This window comes from Neolamprologus brichardi, chromosome 4, assembly GCF_056152115.1.
Source record: "Neolamprologus brichardi isolate AB-2024 chromosome 4, ASM5615211v1, whole genome shotgun sequence".
Classification (NCBI taxonomy): Eukaryota; Metazoa; Chordata; class Actinopteri; order Cichliformes; family Cichlidae; genus Neolamprologus; species Neolamprologus brichardi.
This window is the reverse complement of record NC_142107.1, coordinates 24,671,882-24,698,335: the sequence shown is the minus strand read 5'-3', so window position 1 is coordinate 24,698,335 and position 26,454 is coordinate 24,671,882. Positions and strand designations below refer to the sequence as shown.

Sequence of the window (26,454 nt, the reverse complement as noted above, 5' to 3'; positions counted from 1 at the left end):
GTATTCATCACCATGAATGGGTCATAGTGCACACAAAACATTTGCATACTTGAAAAAAATATTTTCATTGTAATCAATAGAACAAAAAAGAAAAATATCACCATCGGCTCTTTGATTGGATGTTGGCACTCCAGTGCGCTCTGGGATTTGTAGTCGGTCTCTCCATCAGGTGGTTCAGATGTTTGTGATGATAATTCATCAAGTAGAATTGCACGTCCAATTTGATCCTCCACAGCTTCACCACTGAACTCTTAGATAACCAGTTAAGAATAAACTCAAAGCAGACAAAGCTTTAAGCCTGTAAAGTCTCAAAGTCAAGTTGTTGACTTTCTCAGTTGTTCACATTCATCTGTGTCCATCACATCATGTGAATCAAGTTTGGGTTCTCTAAAGGCAGAGCTGGAGACAAAAGGCGAGGCTGAGGAGATGGATGAAGACAAAGATGAAGGAGTGAGCAGGACGACCCTCGCTGCTGTCAAACAAACTATTCGAGCAAGTTGTGGTGGCCGTGGTGTTGATGAAGGTACTGCTGGCAGTGGTGGTGAGGGAGACATTGGTTGGGTTAGTGATGGTGGTGTTGGAGGCTGGAGACAAGAGTGTCCCCAGCGTCTCCGTCAGGAAGGAGTCAAAGGAGCTCACTCTGGTGAAGGTCATAACTGAGCTTCGTCTTCTCCTGGCAGAGGGGCTTGGAGCTGTTAACACGACCGCCTGGAACCAAGAGCTGCCCTGCTTACACATCAGCGGGCCGCCAGAATCACCCTGAACAGAGAGACGGGAATTCAATTTAAAATCAGAAAATCACATCTAATATTATTTGGTTGCCATGTTTTTCCCTCTAATAATGTTCTTTTAAAGGTTTAAAACAAAGATACAGAGACACTCTTAAATGAAATCTAACTGGCCAAAAATGAAAACTGAAATTTCAAAAGCTGGAACTTCTTACATGTTTCTGAAGAGTGTAAGCACTCTGGAAACTTAAAATGATGAACTATCCAAATTCATCTTGTGACTGTGATAAGCAGCTAAATCCAAGATCCAGAATAAACAACATGTCAGCAGACAGTGTTATAAGAAGAAGAATCCAGTCATTTACCTGCTGCAGTGCAAACACGCCTGTACAGATGCTCTCACTCGATGATGAGTTCCCACAGTTTACCACCGAGGTCTGAAACTGCTGCATAACTTCCTCAGCTAACATCATGAAAGATAAGAAAATCCTGATGTTTGACTAAAGAAACTGTAAGTGCAGTGGTCCACATGTGTAATCTGAGAGATGGACTGGTGCAGAGTCTGGGCAGAACTCTGTCAGCCTTCATGTTGCTGACTCACCTCCTCCTCTTCCAGGACTCCAACCGGCCGCCCAGCACGCCAAGCCCTCGGCGAAGGTTCTCCCGTTGTCCAAGCAGATGGGCTGGATGTAGTCGGTCAGGGTGGGCTGGGCAGATAGATGGAGGAGGGCTATGTTGGTCCCGGTCGTGTTGCTCAGAGTGATATTTGTCACATTCAGCGTCACCTCAAAGGGGTTGGATCCATTTAGCTTCAGACGTCCCAACACGACAGTCCACTCGGACGCTACAGGGGAGCTGTGGGAGGAACAAAGGACACAAACATAATCTTCATCAGCTTCAAACAAAATCTACACCTTTACACTCAACTTCATGTGACCCAAGTTTTACACACTTGAACCTGGTGACATTCAGGCCTGATTCTAATTAAAGAGGTATATATTTAACTAGACAAACTCCATGCAGAGCAGCATCCATGACCACAGGCGTGACATCAGGAACAAGGCTGGGAGGGGTTACAGTGTGGCTTGCCGATCCACCGTAACCACTGGCAAAACACCGGTTAGCTATAAAGTTTCTCTCTTTGAGTTTGATTGAGAAATAAGTCTCCAGAAAATGCTGCCATGAAATGGACCACAACACGCTGAATCAGTTGTAAGAATGGGGACGTGTTCAGTCTGGAAAAGATTTACGCCATGTCTTACAGTTTCTAGGTCAGGGGTCAGCAACTGCATGCGGCTTTTTAGTCCTAGTACTGTGGCTGCACGTTTGGAAAAAAATTAAAAGTATTTAACTGAAGTGTATTTTATTTGTGTTAGTTCTTTTTAACTTCTAGTTCTAAATTGGAAGATTATTGTGATCTTGAAATATAAAAATAAAATTATATGTTATTATTTTTTTTATCGCTCAAAATAGGCGTTATACTCACATAAACCATACCCGCCGAAAAAAGGTGCATTTATGGAGACTTTCAACCCCAGGCAGTCCAAGTACGTGTTATTATTAGTGCAACTTCTTAATGTGTGTCCTATTACACGCCTCACCAAGGTACTGGGGTCGTCTTTTATAAATGTACACCATGATACCTCCAACCATCTATGCAGTTTAAAGAATTAAATTAACAGGAAATGAAGTACACCACAGAAAAAAATGTGGCCTATTAGGGCCAGAGTGCCATCATGACTGAAAAATCTAAACAGCCTTCGGATTTACTGAATATTTCCTAGTCCGAGGCAGATGAACTGTATGATCATCCGGCCAAACTACAGCTCCAACTCACCTTGAGAAACAGCTGGCGTCACTCAGCACAGAGTCCAAGGCTACCAGAGTCCCACCGCACACGTGATTTCCATTTTTCTGCAGGCTCGCCATCCACGGCCACGAGCCCACTGACGCAAGCAAGGTTCCCCCGAAAATGTATGAATTCCTCGGAGCTTGTCCACAGACTACAGCTGAGGACAAAACCAGAGGCAAACACAAAGAAATCTTAAAAAGTTTAACCACATGAACCCATCAGTTCAAGTTCGTGTAGTGTATAATAGACTCAATGTTAGAATGTTTTCTTTAATAAAGTATTGTCATGATGGGTCCTCACGTTGGGCAGTGGTCGGATGCAGCGTGGTTGTTGGAAGTATTGTGTTTGTAGGTGTGGTGGGGGTTGCTGGATGATTGGTGGTTGTTGGAAGTATTGTGTTCGTAGGTGTGGTGGGGGTTGCTGGATGATTGGTGGTTGTTGGAAGTATTGTGTTCGTAGGTGTGGTGGGGGTTGCTGGATGATTGGTGGGTGATGGAAGTATTGTGTTCGTCGGTGTGGTGGGGGTTGCTGGATGATTGGTGGGTGATGGAAGTATTGTGTTCGTCGGTGTGGTGGGGGTTGCTGGATGATTGGTGGGTGATGGAAGTATTGTGTTCGTCGGTGTGGTGGGGGTTGCTGGATGATTGGTGGGTGATGGAAGTATTGTGTTCGTCGGTGTGGTGGGGGTTGCTGGATGATTGGTGGGTGATGGAAGTATTGTGTTCGTCGGTGTGGTGGGGGTTGCTGGATGATTGGTGGTTGTTGGAAGTATTGTGTTCGTAGGTGTGGTGGGGGTTGCTGGATGATTGGTGGTTGTTGGAAGTATTGTGTTCGTCGGTGTGGTGGGGGTTGCTGGATGATTGGTGGGTGATGGAAGTATTGTGTTCGTCGGTGTGGTGGGGGTTGCTGGATGATTGGTGGGTGATGGAAGTATTGTGTTCGTCGGTGTGGTGGGGGTTGCTGGATGATTGGTGGGTGATGGAAGTATTGTGTTCGTCGGTGTGGTGGGGGTTGCTGGATGATTGGTAGGTGATGGAAGTATTGTGTTCGTCGGTGTGGTGGGGGTTGCTGGATGATTGGTGGTTGTTGGAAGTATTGTGTTTGTAGGTGTGGTGGGGGTTTCTGGATGATTGGTGGTTGTTGGAAGTATTGTGTTCGTAGGTGTGGTGGGGGTTGCTGGATGATTGGTGGTTGTTGGAAGTATTGTGTTCGTAGGTGTGGTGGGGGTTGCTGGATGATTGGTGGGTGATGGAAGTATTGTGTTCGTCGGTGTGGTGGGGGTTGCTGGATGATTGGTGGGTGATGGAAGTATTGTGTTTGTAGGTGTGGTGGGGGTTTCTGGATGATTGGTGGTTGTTGGAAGTATTGTGTTCGTAGGTGTGGTGGGGGTTGCTGGATGATTGGTGGTTGTTGGAAGTATTGTGTTCGTAGGTGTGGTGGGGGTTGCTGGATGATTGGTGGGTGATGGAAGTATTGTGTTCGTCGGTGTGGTGGGGGTTGCTGGATGATTGGTGGGTGATGGAAGTATTGTGTTCGTCGGTGTGGTGGGGGTTGCTGGATGATTGGTGGGTGATGGAAGTATTGTGTTCGTCGGTGTGGTGGGGGTTGCTGGATGATTGGTGGGTGATGGAAGTATTGTGTTCGTCGGTGTGGTGGGGGTTGCTGGATGATTGGTGGTTGTTGGAAGTATTGTGTTCGTAGGTGTGGTGGGGGTTGCTGGATGATTGGTGGTTGTTGGAAGTATTGTGTTTGTAGGTGTGGTGGGGGTTGCTGGGGGGGTTGTGGTTGTTGGATGATTGGTAGTAGTAGGGGTGGTGGTGTTGGTGGAAGTTGTAGGGGTGGTGGTTGGCACTGGTGGCAGTCCTGTGCAGGTGACACTGAGGTCACTGTTGGTCCCAGTGGACGTGAACGTCATGAAGCCCGGCTGGTTGGAGGAGATCTGGCTGTTGATCCAGGTCTGGTACTGGGATACTCTGGCGTAGACTCCTGGAAAATTCGGCCTGGCACAACCGTCCCCAAAACTGACGACTCCCGCCTGAATCCAGCGACCGCTCTGCTTGATCACCATTGGACCTCCTGAATCTCCCTTTGAGAGCAGAAACATTTACTGTTAGCTGAGGAGAAGAAACTGTCGAAGGTGAAAATGTGCCAAACACAGGTAACAACAATCACCTGACAGGAGTCCTTTCCTCCTGCACTTAACCCGGCACAGATCATGTTGTCAGTGATTCTTCCCACTCCATAGTCACATTTACACTGCCTGTTTCCCACAACAGGAACCTGCACCTCCATCAGGTTTTGTGGAGAAGGAAGAGGCACTGAAAGGGTAAAAAACAAAATCTGTTTAATAAACAGCGTGTGACAGATTAAAGGTACAAACCAGAACAGTAAACAAAGCATCGTTCCACTTCCAGGCATTTATTCTGGTGGTGACTAAGTTTTACCTCAAAGGATTTCCCACTTTCAGTGGTCACATGACAGAAAGCTGTATATATTGAACCACCAGACAAATCTGATTAAAAGTAAAAAAAAAAAAGCACAATCAGTTTTTTTAAAGTGTTTTTGATGTTCTGTTCGTATCTCTATCTTTGATGCTGCAGACATTTCCCAAATATTTCAGTCCATGTTTCTTTTAGTGTTTATAAAGTCTGTTTCTCCTCCACGTGCACAGGTTTATCATCAAAAACGAAACTACATGAGGCCAGTTTCTTTTTTACAAACATTTCCTTTGAGGTTGGCTCAGAAATTTGGTGTCTTTTCTATAAATTCATAAATCATAGTTTCTGAAACATTTAGGCTTCTCTTCAGCAACAGAATCATAAAATAAGCAGACAAAGGCCTCCTTTATAGATACTTTGGAGAAGCTGTTTGTTTCCTGTCATCCTTGACAATATTAATCTGTTCTAACCAGTGACCCACCTCCCCTTCCTATATCGCCCCAGCCGGTGACCCAGCTGTTAACACCGCTGTAGAAGATGCTGTCTGAAGCTGCCAGGCAGACGGGAGAAATGTAGTTGTTGAAAGTCACCGGTGAGGAGAGCTGCAGGAGGCAGATGTCGTTGTCAATGGTACGAGAGTTGTAGTTTGGATGGTTGATGATCTGTGTTACTGTCCGAGACACTGCATTGGGATTAGATCCCTGTAGACTCTGAAGGCCCAGATTCACAGTCAGACCGGTTGGAGTACTGCTGAGATCATCAGGAGAGACACGAACAGTGCACAGTTGTTACAATTGTTATAGACGAGAAAACATATATAAAGTTTGACTTCACAGTGTCTTTAAATCTTGTTTAGTGTTCAGCTTCAGCCTCATTACTCACGTTTGAAAGCAGTGAGCAGCAGTCAGCACCCACTGACTGTTAATGAGGGATCCTCCACAGAAGTGGAACCCAGATCTTTGCAGACTGACCTGCCAGGGCCAGCTGCCATCGGGGGCCACCTGTCCTCCTACAATCCTGGTGTTCAGAGACGCCTTACCACAAACTGAAGACAGACATTAAAACACAGAGTGAGCATTACTGTACGAGCTGTAAACTCTCAGCATTACAAACTGCTGAGTGAGGACACAGTGATCCTGGGAGTCTACAGTTCACTCACAAACTAATATTCATATGAAACAAAAGATTTATTACACATAAAAGTAAATCATTACACAAAGAAGCTTTATCTTACCATCCAGCTGTGACTCAGACTCTGAAACACAGAAAACAAACCATTTTAAAACTAAAAATCTCAATTTAGTTTGGTTAGTTCACTGTCGTTAATAATAGTGGGAAAGTTGATCGTCTGTGGTTAGCTATAAGCATCCAGCAGAAGCTCCAGTAGTGGCTGTAGCAGTGAGTCAGTCCCCATGTTGGAGAATCTTGATTATGTGACCAGCTTTGTTTATGCTGCCACCTGTTAATTAATTTAATGTATTTTGGGAAATTTTCAACTTGTATACATCTTCATATATATTTATATGTACTGTATGTGTTGTTTATTCTATTAGTTTTACATCGGTGGTATTTCTTCATTAACAGACGGATGACGGCACCCACCGGACTCCATTCCAATAATTCCAACTAACCATTGACCGAGCAAAGCAGTCAATGGGTAGCTTCATCCATCTGTTAAACACAATCTTTGTAGGTATGTCTGTGAAGGTTCTCAGTCATCCAGGTCATCGTAGTCAAAGGAGCTTGGAAAGAAAAGCGTCTAGACTTCTTTAAGTTGCTTGAAGACGTTTCACCTTCATCCGAGAAGCTTCTTCAGTTCTAAGGTCAAATGGTGGGGAGTCCCAGATTTAAACCCAGTGGGAGTTTCCCCCCACAGAGGGACAAAGGACCCCCTGATGATCCTCTACCAGTGGGAGCGTCCCCAGACGCCTTAACGCCCACTCACATCCTGGGCCATCTGACCTCAGGAAATCACATGATAGGGTGGGGCCAGGTTTCACAATGAGCTCACCCGAAACCCTGGCTGATTGTGACCCACACCCGTTTTTATACCTTGGCTCAGGCGATTAGAGGATCATCAGGGGGTCCTTTTGTCCCTCTGTGGGGGGAAACTCCCACTAGGTTTATATCTGGGACTCTCCACCATTTGACCTTAGAACTGAAGAAGCTTCTCGGATGAAGGTGAAACGTCTTCAAGCAACTTAAAGAAGTCCAGACGCTTTTCTTTCCAAGCTCCTTAGACAGTCTTTGTAGGTAGTTTTTGTATGTGTGTGTGTGTGTGTGTGTGTGTGTGTGTGTGTGTGTGTGTGTGTGTGTGTGTGTGTGTGTGTGTGTGTGTGTGTGCAGGGTTACCTTTTACAGTGTTATTGTTTTTGTTCCATAGACTGGTTTTACCTCCATTTCTGAGAGGATTGTTATCGTGCTGTTTGTCTCGAAAGAGTTTTCTGATGTGTGTGTGTGTGTGGGTGTGTGTGTTGGTCTGGGCTGCACACACGGTATTTTTCCTCATATTTCTGATTCACCTTCTCAGAATCTAACGCACTTCCTGCACTGAGCTATGACGAATGAAACCTGTTTTCACATCTTTAACTGGCACAACAAACTGCTACGCATCGCCGTCACACTTTTCATTTAAAAAACGTCTCCAAAGCTCAGAGATCAAACATCTTTTAGACACGTCTCAGCCGGTTAAGCTGCAGCTAATAATCCCATGAATGACTGAATTAAAGAAATAAGACAGCCAGCTTTCCCCTTAAATATATAGATCCTCGTGAATAAATCATGTGTGTCAATCAAAGCTGACTGAATAAACCAACAAAAGTTAAAACCTTTCAGCTGCTTCCAAACCAAACAGATCATCACATTTATCTGTGAAGCTGAAATAAACCACCAGTCCTCCTTTTCCTGCTGCGTTACTTCCTGCAGTGTCACTTTAAAGTGAAGCGATGTGCTCCTGAGTGTTTTCGCCCTCTGAGTCGTACCTGATGCAGGTGTGTGCAGAGAGCTCTTACCTTGGGTCAGGAGCATCAGCCCAGCAGCCAAACACATCACTTTGTAGAAAGCCATCGCTGTAAGATCCAAACCTCCAGACCTGCTGAGGCATAAATAACCTTCCTCTCTCCTCCTCCTTTCTGTCTGCGGTGCATCCCACACCAACACCTGTCTGACGACACGCCCAACATTGCAGCTCACCTGATTTTCCTCACATCAGACACAGTGAAAAAGCAAAGAAGCCAATGTGGGCGACGTGAGAGGGGTGACCTGGAATAAGAGGAATCATGATTTCACTTCAACAAAAAAACACACAATCTTTTCTATTCCCAGTAACCTGATGGACCTCCTGCGTAGAGTTACGCACGGATTGAGAAGCTCAGTACTATTCAGCAGCACAATCAGAAATACGATGTAAGCTAACTGTTCATCAATGTACCAAAATGATTGCTCATTAAATCAGGCTTTTGGCACAACTGAGGCTCTTTCAGGATTTTAAGATAACGTATCGATTTTTAGAAAAGGAGTATTAAAAGTTGTGTTAGCCAGACTCTCAACACTGATGCTGTTTTAGACTGACATGTGAATCAAAGCTGTAATTGGTAACTCTACATTGCCCATAGATGTGAGTGTGAATGGTTGTCTGTCTCTGTGTGTTAGTCCTGCAACAGCCTGCGACCTGTCCAGGTGTACCATGGAGCCCTGGGATAGGCTCCTGTCACCCTGAAAAGGATAAGATGGATGGAGCATAAGCATGTCCTGTACTTCTAAGAGGAAAAAAAAGAGGTGGACAAGATTGGACTCTTGAGGGACCCCGCATGTGAGCAAAGTCACTGGTCATAAACCCATAAACTATAAAACTTGTTGTCTTCTTCCACCTGCTCCCTTTAGAGGTCACCACAGCAGATCATCTGCCTCCACCTCCTCCTGTTCTCCTATCCCAGCATCATCCAAGATTCTTTGCTCACGTCTATCTCTTCTCCTCCTACCTGGCGGCTCCATCTTCATCGCCCTCTGTCCGGTATATCCCCCCCTCCCTCCTCCTCTCAGACCATCTTAGCCTCTCTGACTCCCCCCTCCATGAGACATTTCATTTTGTGAAAGTCCCAGATCACTATGAGACCTTCAGCTGACCTGTACAGGAAGAACAATGGCAGAACATCCTCAGGTGAATCTCACCTGTCAACATTCCTGTGTAATGATATTAGTCGTGGTGCCAGACGGGCTGAGTGTTTCAGAAACAAGAGTCATCAGACTGGTTCAAGCTGTTGGGAAGGCAGCTGTAACACAAACAAGCACTCGTCAGAACCAAGGCGTGCAGACTGCACAGTACAGCAAACCTTGATGGGCATCTTTTACCTGAGGTGTCTCATCGCCTCCACCGACATCTGACCTCAGCTAAGCCATCGCCTTCACTGTTGCCAGTTTCTGGCCTGCCAGTCTGTCCCTTGTTGGGATTTAAATATATAATCTGAATGCTTATTTGATGATTATATTGTTTTATGTATAAGAGAGTCCCAACTCTGAGTACAGTCTGCGCTAAAAAGTACTGCCAGGAAACTGCATGCTTTTGCAGAGAAAATAGGAGCTGCAGCCAGAAAGTGAAACTAAGCAGATTCTTGTGTGTCTGTGACGTCTAGAGGAAGTATATAAATAACTAGGCTTCCTGTTTGTGCTTCAGACCTGAGCTTGTGTGTTCGTGTGTTCAGGTCTCCGTTCCCGGGAATGTAAAATAAAGATCATTTTTCGAGTTTGACCACTTTGAGCCTTGAGTCTTTCATGGCCGAAGAATTAAAAGAACGGGATTTAATACCCTGAAGAGCGTGTCGTCTGTTTTACCCTGTGACCTGGTGAGCTCTCTGAACTGACTTGTTTGCTGTTGTGCCAATAGCTATCATTTTGTCTCTGCTCTGGGTCCCCTGTTTATCTCTTTTAGTGTTTTTGGTTTCCTTCTCTGCCTGCCACACAGCCATTTCCTGAAGCTTTTTTTGTACCTTGCGTTAATATTTGAACATTAATATCTCAAAGTGTGTTAAAGATAAAAGCCTGAGATTTTACTATTGGCTATTTAAATAAGAAAAAAAGAATCCAGCACTCGTGTAAAGTCCCACATTTGAGAACACATTATTTAAAAAATTAACATTTCAAAAGACAATTAAAATAAATGACTGAAACATAGTTGAATTATACAACACTGCAAAATACAGCATGTAGAATACTTTCAATCAATCAATCAATCAATCAATCAAAGCTTTATTCGCCACATGCAGGTTGCCCTGCAGTGAAATAGGGGATACAAGTCGGAGATCGGTAGCGTTACAGAAAAACAGTGAAATATGCACTACAATGGGAAAGTACAAGAGGAAAAAAAGAGACCTCTACTCATGCTGTGCTTCCATGGTAGGACAGCATGAGAACAGGAAACAAAAAAACTCCTCTGCACAAAAAAGCACATAAATGTCCACAGTACAACATCGTGAAAGACATGACAAGCCACAGGATTGGGTGGGGGGTGAGGAGTAATCCGAGGCGAACACAGCAGCTGCCCTGCACAGCGCTACCATTCCAGCGCGGGCTCAGACCCACCGTGTTCCCCCGCAGGGAACAAGCATCGAAGGCGTTTGGAAAGGGAGGGGGATGAGTGTGTGCTTATCAGTGTAACAAGAAACTGAGTGACAAAGATGAAGAAATAACATTTTCATGTTCAGGTTTTTATCTGTAACAGTTTTGGAGATAATTATGTTCAAACATAAACTCAGATTTCTATATGTGAACAACAGGACGGAAAGTGGGTCACTGGACTATTTTAAAAACGTATATGGATTTCTTGAAAAGTATTTGATTATATGAAGCAAAAATTTCACATTATAAATATTCAATACTTGGTTGATTTGTGATAGAATGACCCAGATACCAACTGAGATGGATACAAACTCTGTCTGGGTTGTCGACCCATGTTTTGTGTTTTTGGTTCTTTGATTTTGGTTATTTCATTATATTCTATCTTTGTGTTATGGGTTATAGGATTATTCTTAGTTTAGGTTCTCTGTGTGGGTTTTGTTAGAGTTTTAGTGTTCTGGTTCTCTGTCTGTGATCCATAGTTGCTGTTTCCCCTGTCCTCTGTATTCCTGTGTCAAGTCCACGTCTCTGTGTTATGTTTTACTTTGAAAGTCTGTGTCTCATGTTAATGTTTCTGGTTTTGCTTCCTTTGTCTCGTCAGCCCTGGTTTGCCCCAGCTGTGTTCCCCTCCTGTCTCTCATTTCCTGATGGCTCCCTCTGTGTATATAAGCCCTGTTTTCATCTGTCCGTGTCGTGATCTACCATCATCCCCTGCTGTGTGGTTTGGCCTTCTGCCAGTTTAGTTTTCTGTTTTGTGATTTAGAAATAATCTTTGTTCTGAGTCTGTACTTTTTGGTCCTCCTTGCTACAACTACTGCCTACACACAGCCTCTATATCACACTGTCAGTGTCTGTGGTTGATTAATAAGACGGAGTGGAGTAGAGGCATGTAAGACTGCAACTCTGCTTCCTGGTCCCAACTCTGGACAATCATGTTTTTGAGGGTTTAACAGGTCTGACCAGATTTCTAGAAATGAGAGCTGTGCCATCCAAAGTGGGATGGATGCCATGTCTGCTAACAAGACCAGGTTTTCCCCAGAAAAAAAAATAAAATAAAATAAATAAATCCCACAATGAATATATGTATCGAAAACAAAGAAAGACAGAGGGTTATATATATATATATTTTTTTTTTTTGCATTTACTGGATATTTATTGTTTTTCCTTCAAATTACACATTTGTTTTCCACTGCAGTTCAATAGTTTGAGTACTTAGCATTGTGGCCCAGACACGAGGTAGACGAGGAACAGCCTGATCATCATCCTGCTCCTGAGAGCTCCAAAACACGTTTCTTTAAATCAGAATAATTATGACTGCAGGATATGCTATTAGCAGTATTTGTGTTACAATTTTATTAGAATTACACAATACTCCTGAAAATGAATGAAAGATTTAGAAATTATAAAATAAAGATTGTACACCATTCACCATTACTACCTCAAAAATATAGATATGTGTGTAACAAGTGCAGATAATGAACTGCTGGGATAAATTTTCATGTTCAGTGCAAGTTTAAAGGAATTCTTCATTTTTATACCAAAGTTTAGTTTCGTCTGGCAAACATCTTGTCAAGTCTGGTACGCATATAATCATAAACAAGTGTACAGTACACACTATGAGTCAGAATTCATGATAAAAATGCTGCGCCTCAAAAATGATATGGCACACATTACACAACTAGCTTAATTTTCTTGGCAGTGGTACACTAAAGTCACCCTTAGTTGACAGTAAACCCGCCCAAACGTCACCACTGAGCTCTAGATAACCGATTGAGGCAGAATCAAGTCAAAGATTAGCATACACGGCTTTAAGCCTGTAAAGTCTTAGAGTCGAAGCTTGTTCACATTCATTTGTGTCCATCACATCATGTCGATCAAGTCAGACTCTCTACAGGAAGAGCTGGAGACAAAAGGCGAGGCTGACGAGTTGGAAGAAGACAAGGATGAAGGAGTGAGCAGGAGGACCCCCACTGCTTTGTGATACGGGGCGTGAGGTAGTTGTGGTGGTGCTGGGGTCTGGAGACAAGCGGGTCCCCAGCGTCTTCGTCAGGAAGGCATCAAAGGTGCTCAGTCTGGTGAAGATCATGACTGAGCTTCGTCTCCCCCTGGCGGAGGAGCTTGGAGCTGTTAACACGACCGCCTGGAACCAAGAGCCGCTCTGCTTGCACATCAGCGGGCCGCCAGAAACACCCTGAAAGACGGAAAGGGTCAGTTATTATTATAATCTTATATTTTATATTAGATTATTATTATTATTATTATATTATAATATTCTACATACGATGGTTAATCGTAACCATCGAGTATAGGTTGCAATGGAAATATTAAGCCGTCTGCACATAATTCACTGTGAGTTTTTGTTTCTCCCACACGCTGTGAATGGATCATTAATATTATCAATTGGTGGTTGTAGCTAAGATTCAGAGGTTTCTGTGGATACACACATGCCAATACTTATATAAGGAAACTTGACTGCACAGAGGTTTAAACTGTAGCTAAGCCCCTTTGCTCCCGGTACTGGGGCGCTTGGCCTCAAGACATATTACATTTATCGTGTTTCACAATATAGCCAAAAAATATCACAATATTATATTTTCCTCGTATTGCCCTAGTCGGAGCATTTCAGGATTCATTTTGTTTTGAAGGGGCTCTTCAAATCTGACCACTCAGCTTCCATATTGAAATGGGCACCTAATTTATGTATTTTCTAAACTATAGGTCATCCATCCATCCATCTTCATCCGCTTTATCCGAGGCCAGGTCGCAGGGCAGTAGCCTAAGCAAAGAGGCCCAGACCTCCCTCTCCCCAGCCACCTCCTCCAGCTTATCCGGGGGAACACCAAGGTGTTCCCAGGCCAGCCGAGAGATATAATCTCTCCAGCGTGTCCTGGGTCTGCACCGGGGCCTCCTCCCGGTGGGACATGCCTGGAACACCTCACCCAGGAGGCGCCCAGGGGGCATCCTTGTCAGATGCCCGAACCACCTCAGCTGGCTCCTTTCGATGTGGAGCAGCAGCGGCTCTACTCTGACTAGTTCGACTAGCGGATGAACTCTCCTTTCTAGCACCCTGGCATAGACTTTCCCAGGGAGGCTGAGGAGTGTGATCCCCCTGTAGTTGGAACACACCCTCCGGTCCCCCTTCTTAAACATGGGGACCACCACCCCGGTCTGCCAGTCCACGGGTACTGCCCCTGATCTCCACGCAACATTGCAGAGGCGTGTCAACCAGGACAGCCCTACAACGTCCAGAGCCTTCAGGAACTCGGGGCGGACCTCATCAACACCAGGGGCTCTGCCACCAAGGAGTTGTTTAACTGCCTCGGTGACCTCGACCCGGAAATTGGCGGGTCATTCCCCTAATTCCCAGAATCTGCTTCCTCCTCGAAAGACGTGTCAGTGGGATTAAGGAGCTCCTCGAAGTATTCCTTCCACTGCCTGACAATTTTCTCAGTCGACGTCAGCAGCACTCCGCCAGCACTATACACAGTGCAGGTAGAGCACCGCTTTCCCCTCCTGAGACGCCTGACGGTTTGCCAGAATCTCTTCGAGGCAGTCCGAAAGTCTTTTTCCATGGCCTCTCCGAACTCCTCCCACACCCGAGTTTTTGCTTCAGCCACTGCCCAGGGATGCATTGCGCTTGGCCTGTCGATACCTGTCGGCTGCCTCCGGAGTCCCACAGGCTAACCAAGCCCGATAGGACTCCTTCTTCAGCCTGGTGGCTCCCTTCACCTCTGGTGTCCACCATTTGGTTCGGGAATTACCACCACGGCAGGCACCAACCACCTTGCGGCCGCAGCTCAATGCAGCAGCTTCGGCAATGGAGAATCTGAACATGGTCCATTCGGACTCAATGTCCCCCGCCTCCCTCGGAATGCTGTTGAAGCTCTGCCGGAGGTGTGCGTTGAAGATCTCGCAAACTGAGGCCTCTGCTAGACGTTCACAGCACACCCTCACTACGCGTTTAGGTGCACCGGGTCTGTCCAGCGTCCTCCCCCGCCACCTGATCCAACTCACCACCAGGTGGTGATCAGTTGACAGCTCAGCCCCTCTCTTTACCCGAGTGTACTATAGGTCATCGGGACATAAAATCTACATGTACACAGTTATCAGTCAGAGCTGCTAAAAACACTTTAAAATCTTCCAGCTAAAGTTTTAAACCTTTTTAAAGAGTTTTATTCAGTTTCTGAACATTTGGAGAAATCAGAGAACTTTGTTTAAAGCTTTGCTTCTGATAAGCAGCTAAATGCAAGATCCAGAATAAACAACATGTCAGCAGACAGTGTTATAAGAAGAAGAATCCAGTCATTTACCTGCTGCAGTGGAAACACGTCTGTACAGATGCTCTCACTCGATGATGAGTTCCCACAGTTTACCACCGAGGTGTTAAACTGCTGCATAACTTCCTCAGCTAACATCATAAAAGATAAGAAAATCCTGATGTTTGACTAAAGAAACTGTAAGTGCAGTGGTCCACATGTGTAATCTGAGAGATGGACTGGTGCAGAGTCTGGGCAGAACTCTGTCAGCCTTCATGTTGCTGACTCACCTCCTCCTCTTCCAGGACTCCAACCGGCCGCCCAGCACGCCAAGCCCTCGGCGAAGGTTCTCCCATTGTCCAAGCAGATGGGCTGGATGTAGTCGGTCAGGGTGGGCTGGGCAGATAGACGGAGGATGGCTATGTTGGTCCCGGTCGTGTTGCTTAGAGTGATATTTGTCACATTCAGCGTCACCTCAAAGGGGTTGGATCCATTTAGCTTCAAACGTCCCAACACGACAGTCCACTCGGACGCTACAGGGGAGCTGTGGGAGGAACAAAGCACACAAACATAATCTTCATCAGCTTCAAACAAGATCTACACCTTTACACTCAACTTCATGGGACCCAAGTTCTACAGATTTGAACTCGTTATGTCAACCTGTAATGGCTGTGTTAAACCTCCCCACCTTTCTTGAAGCATAATTGGCAAACACAAGCTGGGGAGAAGATGAGCCATATAGAAGGGAGCATTCCTGACATCAGTGCCATCCATGCAGAGCTGACGTTAAGTCAGCATGAAATACCGACTTAAAGAAATGTAACTGAGGAGTGGGGCTGGAAGTGCAATACAAAGGTGCTTGCTGATTTGTAGCAACTGTGTATAGACTAGTGCTTAATTTATGCTTTTGCTCTCTTTATTTTTGGGCCTAAAATGTAGCCTATGCATGTGGCCCGCATCTATCATTCATACTCATGTATGGTGGGTCTGAGTTGTTTGGTAATGTTGCTGCTGAAATACTAGCTCTTGATGGAGTTTGTTGATTCTCTTCCTGTAGATTTTGAAAGGGCCCTGGGAAGAAAAAGTAACCAGAAATGCATAGGAGAAAACAAAGGTAGCAAACGAGCCAATCACAGTCATTCCAGTCTGAGTGAAAGCATAATCATATTTCTATGGAGGTGTACATCAGGTTATGCTGTAAAATATGATATACCTACAGACTACATTTAACACAGAAGTATAAGTGGTCCTTAGAGCAGGACATCATAAAACACTACCTGTATAATACACTATACCTGGCTAATTTTTCGAACATAAGAGTGTCCATAAGGACACATGTGGTGGTAACCCCTGAACTAAATGGAGGACACCTGAGGTGAGGTGAGCCACCAAACTGAAGAAAGAGTTAGCCTGTGGAACTCTGGAGGCAGCTGATAGGTACCGACAGGCCAAGCAGAATGCGGCGTGGACGGTGGCGGAAGCAAAAACTCGGGTGTGGGAGGAGTTCGGAGAGGCCAAGGAAAAAGATTTTTGGACTGCCTCGAAGAGATACTGGCAAACTGTCAAGCGACTCAGAAAGGGAAAGCGGTATTCTACCTGCACTGTGTATAGTGCGGGTGGAGTGCTGCTGACTTCGACTGAGAAAATCGTCAGGCGGTAGAAGGAATACTTCAAGGACCACCTTAATCCCACTGGCACGTCTTCCGAGGAGGAAGCAGAGTCTGGGGACAAAGGGGATGACCCGCAAATCTCTGGGGGCGAGGTCACAGAGGCAGTTAAACAACTCCTTGGTGGCAGAGCCCCTGGGGTGGATGAGGTCCACCCCGAGTTCCTGAAGACTCTGGATGTTGTAGAGCTGTCTTGGTTGAGACGTCTCAATGTTGCATGGAGATCAGTGGCAGTACCCCTTGACTGGCAGACTGGGGTGGTGGTCTCCATCTTTAAGAAAGGGGACCGGAGGGTGTGTTCCAACTACAGGGGAATCATCCTCCTCATCCTCCCCGGGAAAGTCTATGCCAGGGTACTGGAGAGAAGAGTTCATCCATTAGTCGAACCTCGGCTACAGGAGGAACAATGCAGTTTTCGTCCTGGTTGTGGAACACTGGACCAGCTCTTTATCCTCTCAAGGATACTTGAGGGTGCATGGGAGTTTGCCCAACCAGTCTACATGTGTTTTGTGGACTTGGAGAAGGCATTCGACCGTGTCCCTCGGGGTGTCCTGTGGGGGGTGCTCTGGGAGTATGGGGTGTCTGGCCCATTGCTACGGGCCATTCGATCCCTATACAACCGTTGCAAGAGCTTGGTTCGCATTGCCGGCAATAAGTCTGACTCATTCCCGGTGGGTGATGGGCTCCGCCAGGGCTGCCCTTTGTCACCGATTCTGTTCATAATTTTTATCGACATCACTTATTAGTTGTATCATAATCTAACCCATTGGTTCCCAAACTTTTTTGCTGGGCCCCCCTTTGTTTTACAAGAAAACTGTTCGCGGCCCCCCACCACCTAAACATTACTATTTCTATCCCACTGTAACTTTACTGTATAAAGAGCTAACATGTCAGGAGTAGTCAGGAGTAGTAGTCTGGAACCTGACTCTGCGTCTGGAACCAGAGTCAGGTTCCAGACTCTGGTTAGATCAGAGTCTTCAACTTCAGCTGCAACTCACCTTGAGAAACAGTTGGCGTTGCTCAGCACTGAGTCCAAGGCCACCAGAGTCCCACCACACACATGACTTCCATTCTTCTGCAGGCTCGCCATCCACGGCCATGAGCCAGCTGTCGCCATTGAGGTTCCTCCCAAAATGCCAGAATTCTTCGGAGCTTGTCCACAGAACACCGCTGAGGAGAAAAACCAGAGGCACACACAAAGAAATGTTAAAATCTTTAACTATCATTTCAGGTCAGCAAGTTTAGACTTTATGAAAGCACACAAGTTCATCCTAGGATGGTTTTAGAGCTAAAGAAGCCACTTGGGTGTGAGGTGAAACACTTTTAAAAAAACAAAACATTTTTATTTAATGTTAAAAAATAGCATTTATCACTGGAGAAAATGTGATTTTTGCCTGTGTATACTATCAGTTAAAGTTCTTAGAAAAAATAAATCCCAGTAGTTGGAGACTGACGGTGTTGGAGAGTAATGGAATAGATGTACCGGCATTACATATTTAAAATAAAAAATATGAGTAACTGTATTCCGTTACAGTTACCATTTAAAAAGGTGGTACTAAGAATACAGTTACTTTGTTGAAATAAATGGATTACACAGCGGTCTTCTCCTGTTTCATATGTTAGGCTATGCCCTCTTTATTTTTGGTAATTCCACACCAGTGGAAACCCAAACAAAACACACATTAAGAGGCTCTAATGCCTGGGTCTCAATCTCACGGCCCATGTCACCCCTACTTTACCTTTACTTTTAAGTATTATTCAAAAAAAGCTACGAGCCCGACATGAACCCGACGTATTAGCCAGAAGTCCCTTTACTACAGTTTAGAGCCGCGGACCATATTAGCATACTAGTTTTCTATACGAGATCGCTGCAAAAAGTGCAGCCTTACCTAATGTCCACCCTGCTGTTACTCGTTTTATATTAAGATTTAAACATCTAGTTGGTATTGGTATGGTGAGTAACCTTCAGTAATAGTAATAAATCTCACAGCAATAGTACATTCATGTAGTTGTAAAAAGCATGATAATATATTAAGTAATCCAAAGTATTCAGAATACTTTACTCTCATTGAGTAATGTAACGGAATACGTTACAAAGTACATTTTGGGGCATGTAATCTGTAATCTGTAGTGGAATAAATTTTTAAAGTTACCTTCCCAACACTGGAGACTGACTCTATAATGAGCTACAAAGACAGGTGCTCGGGTGATGTCACAATGCGTGACTCAGAAGTTGTGAATGATATTAGAGGTCCGGAAAAGGCTGTGAATTAGGGAAGCTGCCTTCTGATCATTGAGCAAAGTAACCCTCTGCTTGGCAAGTACTGAACTCTCCTGAGCGATAGCTAAGCTTTAAGGACCAATGCAAAAAGAAGGGCTTCTCCATTGTGAAAGATCCTCACCTTCCTCCCTTAGACTGTTTTATCTGTGGTCATCTGGTACGAGATATCACTTCATTAAATCTATAACATCCAGAATGTGCTAGACATGGGACAAAGTCAAAATAAATTCAGTGATCCCAGAGACTCCGCACATATTGCTGTAGATTTCAGTAATAATAGCCCATAAAATCCACCCAGTGCCTAAGGAAACACCTGTCTTAACGACTGTCAGTCTGTGGCATTGCCGTCTGTCATAATGAAGTGCTTCGAATGCCTTCTCCTAGGTCACATCAGAGCAAAGATTTGTGTTCTTTGCCAGAAACCTTATCTCACCTGGAACAAAAGGGCAGCTATGCCAGGATTCTGCTTATTAACTTCAGCCTTCAACCTCTAACACAGTCATCTTACTGTAACTGATGGTGAAGCTCTCTCTCTACTAGGACTAAGCACTTCACTCTGTTTCAGTTTCAGTTGAAACATCTTACAGAGCAGAAGTGCAACCGTTAGTGAGCCGATGTAGAGACTGCTAGCTACTAGCTTAGCATAAACAGGAGGAAAGAGTTGATTGTGGGCTTTAACAAAGGCTGACATCCCACATCGGAGGGTCAGCAGGACAAAATTCCCAGGCATCTACATCAATGAAGGGCTTTCCTGGACTCTGAAACCCACACACCTGGCCGAGAAGGGGCTCAGCACAGCAAGCACTTCCTCAGGAGGCTGAAGTAAGTGGGGAACTCTTCCTCATCCTTGCTGCCTTAGGAGGAATCACTTCCTTAGAAGGCTTTTACCGAAGCACTACTCAGAGCATCCTGATGAACTGCATCGCACCATGGTATAATGGCATGACTGACAACAAGACTGCAACGCAGGGTGATGGCTGAGAGGATCGTCTCAGATGCAAAAACAACGGCTTCTCCACTGTGAAGGCCCCCTCGCTTCCTTCGTTCATCAGGTTCTTAAATCAAAAAGGCCTTAGGACTGTGTCTTCTCTTTGTGTTTTCTGCTTGTCATTTATTACATTGTCTGTGAAAAATTTTATTTCAATCCAGTGTCGTATAATATGACTGTTATATGACAAAGTAAACTTGTTAACTGAAGTAAACACAACTCGGTATCAGCTGGTTGGAATCAAATAAAATAGTGATCAGTACATTTCTGATTTTAGGCGTGGTGGTTGTTGTAGGATTTGTGGGTTTTGTATTGGTATCTGTGGTGGTAGCTACAGAGGTGATGGTTTTAGGGTTGGTGCTTAACATACGTTTGCTGGTGGTGGATGGAGGGGTTGTGGTAGTAGGGGTGGTGGTGGTTGGCACTGGTGGCAGTCCTGTGCAGGAGACACTGAGGTCACTGTTGATCCCAATGGACGTGAACGTCATGAAGCCCGGCTGGTTGGAGGAGATCTGGCTGTTGATCCAGGTCTGGTACTGGGATACTCTGGCGTAGACTCCTGGAAAATTTGCCAAGGCACAACGTTGCCCAAAACTGACGACTCCCGCCTGAATCCAGCGACCGCTCTGCTTGATCACCATTGGACCTCCTGAATCTCCCTTTGAGAGCAGAAACATTTACTGTTAGCTGAGGAGAAGAAACTGTAGAAGGTGAAAATGTGCCAAACACAGGTAACAACAATCACCTGACAGGAGTCCTTTCCTCCATCACGTAACCCGGCACAGATCATGTTGTCAGTGATTCTTCCCACTCCATAGTTACAGTTACACTGCCTGTTTCCCACAACAGGAATCTCCACCTCCATCAGGTTTCCTGGAGAAGGTAGGGGCACTGAAGGGACCCCCCAGAAAAGTCAGGTTAAAGAAACGTGATTGATTAAATGCACTCAAAGGATGGCTCTACCAAACTTAAAAACAAAGTGCAGTCATGTGCAAACAAAGACAGTAAGACGTGTTTATCTGCTGTGGGTTCTCCTGTGCTGTTCCACTGGCTGACAGTTGGTGGCAGTAAAACACAAAGAAATGTGAAAAAGTGTCACAGTCACAGGGTTCTTTACCGTAAAGGTTTATTATTAAAGTTTTTGTGGTTTACTGTATTTCTGTTTGTTAATATTATTTGTTTAGTTTGGAGTGTTTCTCTTTGTGTGTTGTGTGTCTGATTCATTGTTAGCTACATCCTGGTGTATTTTGGTAATGGTTTTTCTCTGAGACAGAAGTTTTACTTCCATTGAATCGTTTTCTTGATTACTTTTAGCTGTTCTCCCAGGTGTTTCCTCCCCCCCTGTTTTCTTGTGTGTATTTTTAGCCTCAGATCTCCTTTTTGTTGCATCATCACTCATGGTTGTGTGTTTCCTTGTTCCATATGTTATTATCATAATGTGTATGATAATAATATATATAACTTTTGCATTTGTTAAATTTTAATTCTCTGTGTTTCTTTCGTTTTTTTAATGCGTCTCCACAGACCTTGACCTTACATAAGAATTTTATTGCTTGATTTATTTCTAAAATGGTAGATTATAGTCATGATTAATTAAAAAACGATCAGGTGTCTTTATGACCCACCTTCAAATCTTATGCTGCCCCAGCCGGTGACCCAGCTGTTAACACCGCTGTAGAAGGTGCTGTTTGAAGCTGCCAGGCAGACGGGAGAAATGTAGTTGTTGAAAGTCACCGGTGAGGAGAGCTGCAGGAGGCAGATGTCGTTGTTGTTGGTACCAGAGTTGTAGTTTGGATGGTTGATGATCTGTGTTACTGTCCGAGACTCTGCATTGGGATTAGATCCCTGTAGACTCTGACGGCCCAGATTCACAGTCAGACCAGTTGGAGTACTGCTGAGATCATCAGGAGCGACACAAACAGTGCACAGTTATTACAATTGTTATAGACGAGAAAACATATATAAAGTTTGACTTCCCACCCTGTTAAATATTTATCCTGTTACCCCCCTGAGCCCCCAGATTAGCACCTTTCACAGCGTCTTTAAATCTTGTTTAGTGTTCAGCCTTATTACTCACGTTTGAAAGCAGTGAGCAGCAGTCAGCACCCACTGACTGTTAATGAGGGATCCTCCACAGAAGTGGGACCCAAAGCTTTGCAGACTGACCTGCCAGGGCCAGCTGCCAACAGGGGCCAACTGTCCTCCTACAATCCTGGTGTTCAGAGGCGCCTGACCACAAACTGAAGACCGACATTAAAACACAGAGTGAGCATTACTGTAAGAGCTGTAAACTCTCAGCATTACAAACTGCTGAGTGAGGACACAGTGATCCTGGGAGTCTACAGTTCACTCACAAACTAATATTCGTATGAAATTAAAGATTTATTACACATAAAAGTAAATCATTACACAAAGAAGCTTTATCTTACCATCCAGCTGTGACTCAGACTCTGAAACACAGAAACAAACCATTTTAAAACAAATAATCTTCATTCATCCTTCTGTGATTAGTTCACTGTCTGTAATAATAGTGGAAAAGTCTGGTTTGCTAGAAGCAAGAGTGTTAAAAATTAAGCCAAGACTTGCAGTTCCTCTAACATCCACCAGAGTGTGCAATAGTGAATCATTAGAACCAAACTGACCCCCATTAATGTTGCAATTGTTGTGTACATCTGTTATATACATATATTTTATATACATAAAAGTGTGTGTGTGTGTGTGTGTGTGTGTGTGTGTGTGTGTGTCAGACTCAGAGGGAGGAGGGGTTTACTGTGTGACTCAGTAAGATGAAAACACTGACGAGCTGTCGATGTTGGTCTCTCACACAGAGAAATACAGGACACACACTGTGTGTTGTACAACTTATCCTTCATGCTTGACCCCAGCAGAGTCCTCGCCCTCCATAGTTACTCCATCGTTAATTAGAAAATGGTTTTCTGAGATATTTACTGAGACAGCCTGTTCTGCTTCTGGAGATTCACCTTCCTCATCAGTGTTTTGCAATCATAGTGAGATGTGGCGCCATCTCAGGACGCGACCAACTTCCTGCTTATCGTCATGAAGGAAAAATGTCATCACACCTCAGATTATTTGCATTTATCTACAAAAATTCAGAGTTCAAACATCTTTTCAAAACATCTCAGAATAGATAATCAGTAACAATCAGCCACAAGAACCTTTACTCCACCACTTCACTAAAAAATGTCAGATTTATGCTAACGGCTCTACAAACCCGTCAGCTGTGTTTACACAGCATTGCAGCATGTCGTTCCATTGTTGTGCTCTCTCACCTTTAGTCTGTCATTCTGCTTTTTTTCCATCTCCTTCCCCACCCTGCCAAACCGTCGAGGTAGGTGACTGCCGCACCCTGACCCTGGCTCTCCTGCAGAGTTTGTCCTCTTAGTTTTTAACTTTAAAGACCCTACAGTGATCGTTATGGTCTTTACTTTGCAGTTCAAAGTGCCGTAAGGTTACTGTTGTTATCTGGTGTTCTATCAATACACCAAATCAAAGTCTGTGTTTAATCTCTTCAACACTTCAATCTGTTAAAATCTTACTACAATTATTATACCTGATGGAGTGACTTCTTCCATTCATGTGTAATAAAAGCATCTTAAGATGACGTCAAGGTGTGAAACTACTTCCTTTAGTCCACAGGTGTCGAACTCCAGGCCTCGAGGGCCGGTGTCCTGGAGGTTTTAGATGTGTCCTTGATCCAACACAGCTGATTTAAATGGCTAAATGACCTCCTCAACATGTCTTTAGTTCTCCAGAGGCCTGAAAATGGACTAATCATGTGATTCAGGTGTGCTGACCCAGGGTGAGATCTAAAACCTGCAGGACACCGGCCCCCGAGGCCTGGAGTTTGACACCCCTGCTTTAGTCTCATGTCTTTGCCTGCAGTTCACATTGAAACTAGTTTATTATTGTTGCATCATCTCCAGAAACCTGGAGTTTAATTTGTGAGAGTATCTTCCAAACCACAAAGCCGAGAATACTTTCAAAGAAAAATCTTTACCCCAATAAGAAAAGACGTCATGTGACTGCAAGCTCTCTTCTAACTCCATTATCACATCCCAAAACACCCAATATGTACATGTGCTGTAATCAAATCATTCGTGTGAATACTAAGCTGTACAGATCAGAATCTCATGTTATGAGAGGTGATTTATGTCCTCAGGCTGTGATGGCTGTCGTGTAATTAATATCCTTAGTGTGATGTTTACAGAACTTTTATTTTGAAAGGTCGAATGTAAGGCGGAAGGAGGATATAGAAAAAGGAGACAACAGAAAACGGTAGATGAACAAGTTAGCGCTGCAGACTGTGTTGCCGCTGCAAGCCTGAGAATTAAAGAATGGAACTGAGAAATACTGAAGGTGTCATCATTAATGTTTGAGGCATGCAAACATTACACTTATTTTTTTATTATATTGTTTTATGTACTTTAATCGTGAAGGTTTGTAGAGTAAGGCCACTTTTGACTCACAAACTAAGTGCTCACCCAGACTGAAAACAGGAAGTGTAGAGCTGTACAAGTATGTTAATAACTACAGGAAGCCAGACAGAAAAGAGGAACTTTGCCATATAAGCAATGTTTGTATCAAAACTGTGACGTGTAAAGTACCAAAATAAAACCTATATGAGACACAGTTTATGATTCTAATGTTAGAGATCCTGCAACTGGTGTCTGGGCTGTGCAGAGGTCTCTCTCTTCTGGAAGATGATTGAATAAAAAGAAATATAAATGTTTTAACCCACTATGAGTCGGTTTTTTCTGTTCTATCATGGGGACAAAAGAATCGGGGTTAACGCTGTACAGCACAAAGGCATCACAGTTCACTAGAACCACAACTAAGGCTGAAAAACATTTATTTCGCAGAACAAACAATAAAACTGAAAAATCTTCGAGTCCAAATGTCATGGGCGGCTGTGTGGCAGGCAGGCAAGCAGGAGTGGTGGATCCAAAATGCAGGACTCAGACACAGAAGTACAACTTAAAGCGCAGCTTTATTGCTGGGAAAAACCTCTTACTAAACTAAACTCACCAAAAGACAAACAAAAACGCTGGTGGACTAAAACACTGTAGCAGAAATACTGAGCTGGAGACGAAACACGGAGGCAAAACACACAGCTTGTTGAGGGTACAACGCGACACTGACTCAGAGAAACACAGGGTTTAAATACACTGGGAAGTAACGAGGGGAATGAGACACAGAAGGAGAGCACAGCTGGGAGAAATCAGGACTGACGAGACAAGCAAAGCAGGACGCATTCACACAAGACACGGACCTTCAAAGTAAAACAGGAAGTATGACACAGAGACGCGAACTTGACACGGTGGAGACAGCAACTAAGAAACAGAGACATAACCAGTAAGGCAGAGGACTCGATGAACCAAAAGACACAGAGGGAAACTCAAACATGCAGACAGGCTTACACAGAACAGAGGGGACACAGAGAGACATGAAGGGCAAGGGATCGAAACTAGAAACCATAGAATAAATTACACACAAGTACAATAATACAAAAATCACAAAGAACTAAAAACGCTGGGTCAGGAGACCCAGGACCCTGACACCAAATACTTGGTTGACATTTACAGATGACTCAAAGTGTTTGTGCTGTAATACCAGCTCTGAACTTAATATTACCGCTGATTAATATCACCCATGTCACTGCACTTTTAAAAACTAACTGTGATATGAAAGAAAAAAACATTAAAATAAAATAAAGGTTAAAAAGTGATTAAAAGTTCAAATAAAATAAAGCAGCTCTAATAACTGTGATACAGACGCTGATTGATGGAGAGCAGTTCAGCCTCTCAGCTGCTTCCAAACCAAACAGATTAATCTGTGTTTAAGCTTTCATCACCAAGATAAAGATGAAGCTAAAATAAACCACCAGTCCTCCTTTTCCTGCAGTGTCACTTTAAAGTGAAGCGATGTGCTCCTGAGAGTTTTCGCCCTCTCAGTCGTACCTGATGCAGGTGTGTGCAGAGAGCTCTTACCTTGGGTCAGGAGCATCAGCCCAGCAGCCAAACACATCACTTTGTAGAAAGCCATCGCTGTAAGATCCAAACCTCCAGACCTGCTGAGGCATAAACAACCTTCCTCTGTCCTCCTCCTCTCTGTTTGCATTAAACACACCTCTCTCTGACACCTGTCTGACGACACGCCCAACACCTCACTGCAGCTCACCTGATCCCCCTCACATCAGACACGCTGTAACAGGAATTTCAGCTTTCAGGCATCAGTCTTGAACTTGTTTATTAATGATTTACTTTTTTTAGATTAATTATCCATTGCACATGAGGAAACCAAAACCCTGCTACAGACTGAAATATTTTTCCTTTACCTGAGGACCTGTTCTCAGATATCATTCGTTTGCAGTTTCATCAGAGAAAAATTTCCCCTCAGCAGAATTTCATTTACAAAAGTCTGCAGGGAAAGTAGGTCCAATTATAGGAAATCTTTCTTTTAAAAATAGCCTGCACTGAAGGCGCCTTTAGTCAACATCACAAACGTCACAAATGTCTTCGTGGAAAGTTGGCCACCAAGAACCAATCTTAAAAGGAAACTAGAAGAAAAGGCTGCGCTACGCCAAAATACACAATAAGTGGCAACAGATCAGGTG

The 26,454-nt window shown here is 44.3% G+C and overlaps 2 protein-coding genes across 12 annotated transcripts; both read right to left on the bottom strand.

Annotated features, from left to right (window-relative positions):
* Positions 1 to 387: 387 nt before the first annotated feature.
* LOC102779693 (polyserase-2-like) lies at positions 388 to 8,150 on the bottom strand. 11 transcript variants are annotated; one of them, XM_087840130.1, is made up of 11 exons: positions 8,030 to 8,150; positions 6,253 to 6,273; positions 5,901 to 6,063; positions 5,500 to 5,768; positions 4,753 to 4,898; positions 4,198 to 4,666; positions 2,881 to 3,231; positions 2,566 to 2,737; positions 1,330 to 1,583; positions 1,094 to 1,191; positions 388 to 759 (listed from the first exon to the last, which is right to left on the bottom strand). In XM_087840130.1, exons 1-11 carry the CDS (start codon positions 8,082 to 8,084, stop codon positions 388 to 390), a joined length of 2,370 nt encoding a protein of 789 aa, XP_087696256.1. In that variant the 5' UTR covers positions 8,085 to 8,150. The 11 variants fall into 11 exon arrangements, with proteins under 11 accessions (XP_087696256.1, XP_087696259.1, XP_087696258.1 ...); XM_087840133.1 differs by having other exon boundaries at positions 2,881 to 2,913; positions 4,306 to 4,666; XM_087840132.1 differs by having other exon boundaries at positions 2,881 to 3,048; positions 4,330 to 4,666.
* A 3,620-nt stretch (positions 8,151 to 11,770) lies between these two features.
* Positions 11,771 to 25,958, bottom strand: LOC102794896 (transmembrane protease serine 9). Its single transcript, XM_087840140.1, has 10 exons — positions 25,829 to 25,958; positions 22,250 to 22,270; positions 21,898 to 22,060; positions 21,446 to 21,711; positions 20,566 to 20,711; positions 20,191 to 20,479; positions 17,550 to 17,721; positions 15,175 to 15,428; positions 14,939 to 15,036; positions 11,771 to 12,819 (listed from the first exon to the last, which is right to left on the bottom strand). The coding sequence occupies exons 1-10, from the start codon at positions 25,956 to 25,958 to the stop codon at positions 12,517 to 12,519; spliced, it is 1,842 nt and encodes a 613-aa protein (XP_087696266.1). The 3' UTR covers positions 11,771 to 12,516.
* Between the last annotated feature and the right edge of the window lie 496 nt (positions 25,959 to 26,454).